This window comes from Chaetura pelagica, unplaced genomic scaffold (assembly GCF_000747805.2).
Source record: "Chaetura pelagica isolate M959 unplaced genomic scaffold, ChaPel_1.0 scaffold107, whole genome shotgun sequence".
NCBI lineage: Eukaryota > Metazoa > Chordata > Aves > Apodiformes > Apodidae > Chaetura > Chaetura pelagica.
Window position 1 is genome coordinate 757100 of NW_009953979.1, and position 8261 is coordinate 765360.

Consider the following 8261-nt stretch of genomic DNA (forward strand, 5'->3'; position numbering starts at 1 on the left):
CCCTTGCAAACCCAAAGCCTGATACATCATCCCATGGGCACCCCAAGGAGATCAACTGGCTTGTCACCCAGTGCCCAAACATCACCCAATGGGCACCCAGAGCAGCTCCACTGCCTTGTCACCCACGGTGGGGGATGTCAGACTGAGCATCAGCAACTGTGGCTCCAGGGATCTGAAACATGGAGGAATTTTTCCCCCTTTAGGCCAGGACACGTGATCTGAGAGCCCAACCAGACTTGCCCATTGGAAACAAGCATTTTTTTCTGAAACTTCAGCACAAGGAACATGGATTTTTAGAATCTTTAAATTTTTTTTAATTAATTTTCATTTTAATCACCCCACAGGGAGATGCTGTAGGGCTGCTCCACCCTGTGTCCTCAGCCTCAGCCAGACCATGGCCAAAATACCCACTTGGGACCTGCCAGGAGAAACCCTGGAGCAGACAACAGAGGTGCCAACTCCCTGGGGAACAGGGATGTTCATCTGGACACAGACCAGGAGGAGAACACGTCTTCTCTTACCTCATCAAACCTGGCCTCATCCTCGCAGTTCTCAAGCACTCGGGTGTAGAAGGAAAGCCCTGGAGAGGGAAAACAAGTTGGTTACAACCAGGCGAGGGGCAGCCAGGGTGGCGGACACGGGTGAGGGCTGTTTGATGGCAGTGAGGCCCTGGGGCCAGAGTCTGCAGGGGTGGTCATGGTGGCCCTGGCACCAAACGTCACATGAACCTGCTTTAAGAGCTAATTAAGAAGTTGTTTGGGGTTTTTTTCTAGAGTGTGCTTAATTGGTGTGTTCAAGCCTTGTCCCATCTAATGCAGCGCAGAAGACATGGAGCAAACCCCTGGATGAGGATTGTGGCAGCTCCTGAAGCAGCTTCACGTTGGGCCAATCAGGGCTCCTCAAGTCTTCTAATGGTTTCACTGGATGTTTTTAAAGGTCTTTCCAAATAGAAATGATGCTATTACTCAGGGGATTGGGATGCAGGTCTACCCATCCCAGAAGCATGCTTGAAGCCCAGGGGTGGGATTTAGAACCAGCTGCCCCAAGAAAACCACCCCAGCTCCCATAGATTAGAGGATCTGCACAGTTGGGTTCAACAGCATGGACCTTTTCACAAGGGCCTGGAGCAAAAGGATTTGGGGGGAACGGTTTCAAGCTGCAAGAGGGGAGATTGGGATGAGATCTGAGGCAGAAATCCTTTGCTGTGAGGGTGGTGAGACCCTGGCCCAGGTTGCCCAGAGAAGCTGTGGCTGCCCCATCCCTGGCAGTGTTGAAGGGCAGGTTGGATGGGGCTTGGAGCAACCTGGTCTGGTGGGAGGTGTCCCTGCCCATGGCAGGAGGTTGGAACTGGATGAGCTTTAAGGTCCCTTCCCACCCAAACCCATGTAGGATTCTATTATTCTCTGCAGCCATGTAGGCCCACCCAGACAGATGGCAGTGCCCTTCCACCCTCTCATCCCCCAGTCTGCTGGGCATTGCCTTGGGACAGGGACATGGGATGAGGACCTCCAGCTGCTCTGCCTGCAGAGAGAAGCCCCCAGACCCTCCAGTCAGCTGGGAGCAGCGACTGGATGAGAGGAGGAGTGACCAGACCTGCTTCTGGGGAGGGGAAGCCCAGGGAGAGCAGCCAACCACATGCATCAGTTCTTGAAATAACTGAGTTTTCCCAAAGAGTCCCAGCTCCTGGCTTGCCCTGTGCTTCCAGCTGATCTCCATAGGATAACCTCACCCACCCACGCTCCCCATAATTTTTATTTCTAGCTAATTTTTATTTCTAGTTAATACCCTCTTCATAACACAGCAGGAGGAAATCTTATTAAAATGCTAATATTTATTCATTGAATCGTACTGAGACTTTCCCTTCCAGAAAGGAAAACTGTCTCCTGGGTAATTAAAAACATCACAGTGTGTGAGGTGGGTTTGGGCCCAGCGTTGCACAGAAGAACTGTGGTCAGGGCAAGCGGGTGTCAGGATAAACCCTTCCTGCTGTAGGGTCACCCTTTATTTTAATAGAACTGTGAAATTGTTTTGGTTGGAAGAGACCTTTAAGATCCTCCAGTCCAACTGTTACCCCAGCAATGCCAAGGTCACCACTAAACCACGTCCCTCAGCACCACAGCTACAGGGCTTTGAAATCCCTCCAGGGATGGGGACTCCACCACTGCCCTGGGCAGCCTGGGCCAGGGCCTGACAGCTCTTTCCAGGAGGAAATTGTTCCCAAAGCCCAATCTAAACCTTCCCCTGGCACAACTTGAGGCTGTTTCCTCTTGTCCCATTGCTTGTTCCTTGGGAGGAGAGACCAACCCCCCCCTGGCCCCAACATCCTTTCAGGCAGCTGCAGAGAGCAAGAAGGTCTCCCCTCAGCCTCCTTTTCTCCAGGCTGAACACCCCCAGTTCCCTCAGCTGCTCCTCATCCCACTTGTGCTCCAGACCCTTCCACAGCTCCACTGCCCTTCTCTGGACACGCTCCAGCCCCTCTATGTCCTTCTGGTCATGAAGGGCTCAAAACTGACCCCAGCCTCACCAGTGCTGAGCACAGCAGGATGATCCCTGCCCTGGTCCTGCTGCCCACACTCCTCTGTTAGAGATTGAGGTATCCTGATGACATGACTTTTGGCTGGGAATGCCCGATCACTTTCTCATTTAACTATTACCCAAGGAGAGCCAGGAAATAATTTTCAGACTTTCTGCTGTCTGCAGCATCTAACCAGGGTAAAGCAAATGCCAAGGTGTGTCCCATATCCCAGCCCACCCTCCCAGCTCCCTGCCACAAGTCACTTCACCCACAGATGCAGTAACGTCTCCAGGATAGAGGAAGAACACTGCATTTATCCCATGCCAGCTGATCCTGGGTGAGGATGGAGGACACCAACAAGCCTCATGGGCTACAGTATGGCTACCCAGCCTCATCCCATGCACACTTGGTGCCTTTCAGGGCAAGGGAAGCCTAATCCCTCCTTGCTTTCCATGAAGTGAGATGGGAGATGCAGTAGGATGCAGCTTGGGATCTTCCTCACCCAAAAGAGCAGGAATTGGAACTGGGAATGGGACAACACCTCCTTGGGATGGAGCCACCCAGATTATGGTCACAGAAATGATCCAAGGGCTGGAAGGAAAGTCTGAGAGAGTTGAGGTTGTCCAGCCTGGAGAAGAGAAGGCTCCAGAGAGACTTTAGAGCACCTCTCATTATTTACAGGGACCTGTAAGAAGATGAGGACAGACTTTTTAGCAGGGTCTCTAGTGATGGGACATGGGATGATGGTTTTAAATTGAAACAGGAGAGATTCAGACTAGAGAGAAGTAAGAATTTGTTTATGCTGAGATGGGTGAGAAATTGGCCCAGGTTGCTCTGAGAGGTGGGAGATCTCCCATCCCTGGGAACATTCCAGGTCAGGTTGGACAAGGCTCTGAGCAACCTGATCTATTTGTGTATGTCCATGCTCACTGCAGGGGGTTTGACTAGGTGGCCTTTAAGGTCCCTTCCAACCCAAACCGTCCTGTGATTTGATTATTGTAGGACACACAGCCTTGCTATGAGCTCAAGAGGAAGCTGCAGGGCACCCTCATGCAGATATGAGACCAAACTGATTGAGGAAAGCGAAGACACATAAGAAGGAAGATCTGAGAGAAGACACTCCAAGGGGGACAATCTGACACTCAAAATATTTCCCCTTAGAGCATGACATAAGGCAAACCAACATGCTGGGACCTCCCTTGCCTCATCCTCTCCCAGTCCAGAACGCATCTCAGTGATGTTTCATTTCAGCAGTATCATTATCCACCAGTGCCTGGCAGTGCTCCAGAGGCTACTCATGAATGATCTCTTTCATTTACACACACTAATCCAGGAAGGAAGCCTCGCCAAGAAGTTCTTGATAACCTCATCTGTGATCAATTAGCTGACAAACTCCCTGATTGCAGTGGGGAGCAAGTTCCCTCCTCCACAAATGCATTTAGGCTGGTCTATGAGTGAAAACTGCTATGGGCAAGTGACCCTGTATGACCTCAGAGCCTGCTGAGGGAAAGGAGCAGGCACCCCTGAAATATCATTGAATCACAGAATGGTTTGGGTTAGAAGGGACCTTAAAGATCATTTAGTTCCAAGCCCCATCCAACCTGGCCTTCAACACTGCCAGGGATGGGGCAGCCACAGCTGCTCTGGGCAACCTGGGCCAGGGTCTCACCATCCTCATAGCAAAGAATTTCTTCCTCTCATCTCTATCTCCCCTCTTCCAGCTTGAAACTGTTCTTCCTTGTCCCATCACTCCCTTCCCTTGACATAAGTCCCTCCCCAGCTTTTCTGTAGCCCCTCCAGGTACTGGAAGGTGCTCTAAGGTCTCCCTGGAGCCTTCTCTGCTCCAGACTGAACACCCCCAACTCTCTCAGCCTGTCTCCAGAGCAGAGCTGCCCTTGCATCATCTTTGAACAACCTCTGGACTTCCTCCAACAGCTCCATGTCCTCCTTGCACTGGGGACCCCAGCACTGGGTCCAGCACTGCAGGGGGGTCTCACCAGAGCAGAGCAAAGGGAGACAATCCCCTCTCTTGATCTGCTGGTGTTGGGCAGCTGGAGAAAATGCATCATTTTTCTGTTCTTCCCTTGCAGCCTGAAAAGCAAGTATTTGCAGAACATCCCTGTCACCTGTGGTTGAGTTTCACCAGCAAAGGAGAGAGCTGTGGAGCTTCAACCTCAGCAGACCTGGAGCTTTTAGAGCTGTTTGCAGCCAGCCTGGAACATGCTCAGGGTGGCTGCTGGGGAGCAATGGGTTCAAAACCAGACCCACATCTCCTAAGAACAGCTGGGAGGGTCATAAAGGCAAGGTCTGGTCGACACCCCCAACATCCCATGAGAGTCTGGGGAGTCAAATCCAATGCCATGATGGGAGACGAGTCCCTGATGCTCAGGGGTAGGAAGGAAGCCCACGCCTCCCTTGCACTTCCAGACTGGGATAACCTGGCACCACTTCCTGACTTCTCCTCTGGGTCCACAGTGGGGACCTCCTCTCTGTGCCTCACTCTCTCCCTACATGCAAAACGCAAATAGAGCAGCTACAGCTCAGAGGGGCTGCCAGGAGTGTGGGGATCCCTGGGAGAAGCAGAGCAATGTTCTTCCAGAGCCATCCCACACCACTGTCAGTCTCAGCCCTTCCTCAGGAATGCTTTTATCAGGGTTGTCACTCATTCATCTCCCACCTGAGCTGAAATGAGCACTGCTCTGGAGCACTGCCCACCTGCAGGCAGGCACCTGCTAGCCTGTCCCATCAGAGTCAAAGTCCTTAACATCTGTTAGTGCAATAATAGATGGTTTTTGCTGAATGAGTAAACAACCACGGGGGAGCTCTGCCTGAACCCCCAGGCTGTGCTGCTGGTGGGTGAGGAGATGGAGGAGGAGGTTGGATGGAGGATAACTAGTGGAGAGCATTCCTCTCTGCAAGGCTCAGTGCTTCCAGGAAAACCAGAGTGCTGAGGAGCATCAGCACAATGCTCACACTGCTGTGAGGAGCACTGAGGGATGCCATGCCAGCCTCATGGTGTTCAACAAGGCCAAGTGCAAGGTCCTGCACATGGGCCAGGGCAATCCCAATCACAAATCTAGGCTGCGTGAAGAATGGATGGAGAGCAGCCCTGAGGAGAAGGATTTGGGGGTGTTGGGTGATGAGAAGCTCACCATGAGCCAGCATCATGTGCTGGCAGCCCAGAAACCAACATGTCCTGGGCTGCATCCCCAGCAGTGGGACCAGCAGGGCCAGGGAGGGGATTGTCCCCCTCTGCTCTGCTCTGGTGAGACCCCCCTGCAGTGCTGGGTCCAGTGCTGGGGTCCCCAACACAAGAAGGACATGGAGCTGCTGGAGTGAGTCCAGAGGAGGCCACAGAGCTGATGTGAGGGCTGGAGATGGTTGGTCATGAAGGATCCTCACCAGTACCACCAAGCACATCAAGAAAAGACCAAAAGCATATGAGGACTCCTGTCTTAGAGGTCTTGAAATCCATGGTGTGTCAGAAAAATCACCTTTCTATAGGGATCATATTGCTTATGTATCCTTATGGTGGGATACTTCTGGTCCCCTCACCCAGAACAAGGTCCTGTTCCCCACACAAGGTCCTGTCCTGGACTCATGTCTCGGGTTTGCTGGAACATCAGGTTCTCCCACAAGCCAAAATGATCCTGAGAAGTGTCAAGGAGAGGATCTGAGCCTGGACTTCTCTGCCCACAGTGCAGACACAGAACTGCCTCTACCTGTTCCCCTTCTGGGACAAGGCATTTAGGTAAGATGTAGACAGGCTTTGGAGATAGATGCTAAAACAAGATGTTAAACTGCCATTCCCTGACAAGGAAGGAGAACAAACCCCTTTCCACCTACCATCCCAAAGGATGGGTTGGTCCTAACACACCTGCCTGCTGCCTTCACCAACCCAGGCAGTCATGGGATTGCTCCTTAGCCCATCTCTACCATCTTTTTCACAGAGGATTTTGCAAGCCAAGACCTCAGGATCCAGCCCTGCTGGGTCTGGTCACCAGGAGCCTCTCCTCTAAGCTTTCAGCAGACAGCAGCACCAGGTGTCCTGGAAGCTTCCCCGACTGCAGGTATCAAAGATCTCTGCAACATTCACAGCATGAATCTAAACTTCCTCTTTGCACAGAAACTGACTGCAGCAAATCCTCAGGAAAAAACAAATAAATAAATTACAAACCCTGACCCAGCTGTCCTCAAAGATGGCACCAAATTTCTTCCTTGGGGAGGAAAGGTCCAAGGGGAGCCCAGCTCCTTGCAACTCAGCACCGGGGAAGGAAACACGGCTGTGAAGTTCAGTGTCCTCCTCCTTGGATGGTAGGACAGTGATGGCCATCCCATGTGATGCAGGAGCTGGCTCACTCCTGGCCAGGATGATAGGGATGGGAATATGGGAAGCCCTGGAGAAATGCTGCAGTGCTCTGACCGGGGAAGGGGCAGGAGCACGGGAAGGTGGATGCAGTGGAGGCAGCACTGATCTCAAGGCATCTTAGGCATTAGGAAGAAATTCTTTACTATGAGGGTGGTGAGACACTGGCCCAGGCTGCCCAGAGCAGCTGTGGCTGCCCCATCCCTGGAACCGTTGAAGGCCAGTTTGGATGGGGCTTGGAGCAAACTGGTCTAGTGGGAGGTGTCCCTGCCCATGGCAGAGGGTTAGAACTGGATGATCTTTAAAGTCCCTTCCAGCCCAAACCAGTCTTGGATTCTATGATCTCCAAGTGGGGTCATCCCCTCGCCCATCAGTTGGACTATAGGGTGTCAACAGCAGCTTTCACAAAGATCCTGATGCAGATCTGGATGGATCCTGCCCATCTGTCAGGGACTGTATGCCAGGCTCAGGTTCAGGCACCACCAGGACTGGAAATGTGGGCCTTCCTGGAAAAAATCCGTGGTGGTCTTTGGTCCTCCTGCAGATCCCAACCTCACATCTACCCTCCAACTGCCAGGGGGGGTGGTAGGATTTGCCAAGGGGTGGCTTAGGGCTGGGATGACTTCAGGCTTCACGTTGGCTGAGGGGACAACCTGTTCCCTGAGATGTTCTTCAGCTGCCCCTGCGCTGATGCTGGGAGGCAGGGCAGGGAACTAAGGGGGTAAGTACACTTTTTAATGACTCTATGGTAATTAAGGGAAGGCCATTCCAGGCAGTGCTGGCTGGGAGGTGATGAAAATGCCCACTCTCCTGCTGTCCTGCAGCACATTCCCAGAGATGGGATTGTTATTCTTGACTCCTGGCACTGGCCAACCATCCCACACCTGCCTCTGCTTGTGGTCAGAGGATGGAGCCCAAGCCCAGCCTGTCCCGAGCTCCTGGGGACCTTGGGAAAGGTTTGGTGGCTGCTGAGACGATGCACCTCGAAAGAATGTTTCCTTCTTTTGTGGATTACCTTGGAAAGCTCCAGCTCTGGAGCTGGAGGGGATCTGAGCTGAAAACTCAAAGCTGCAGCATCCTCAGAAAAAAAACCTCAACACACGCCAGGTGCTGGCACCAGGTGAGTTCTCCCCCTCGGCCCCTCCAGTGACAGCCCCTTGGTGGCACAGCTGTGCCCAAGCCCCTGACTCCACGGCAGGAGCCCAGGTCCCCCCAGCAGGGCCACGATCCTGCTGGGATCTTCCACCCTGAGACTTCAACTGCTTTCCCTTGGATTCATCCCTCTCCCCTGGGGCTGCCCGGGGCGGGGGGGAGGGTTGACCCGGGGGCTGCAGTGTCCCATGCCAGGTGAGGGTGGGCGGGGGGTCCCCAGGAGAGCAG

At 53.0% G+C, this 8261-nt stretch overlaps 1 protein-coding gene across 1 annotated transcript in view; it reads right to left on the reverse strand.

Annotated features, from left to right (window-relative positions):
- The window catches only part of OTOF (otoferlin), a 106105-nt gene that overhangs the window by 90725 nt on the left and 7119 nt on the right, over positions 1-8261 (reverse strand). The window contains 1 exon segment of the mRNA XM_010002208.1: positions 522-580. Coding sequence (XP_010000510.1) covers positions 522-580 — 59 coding nt within the window.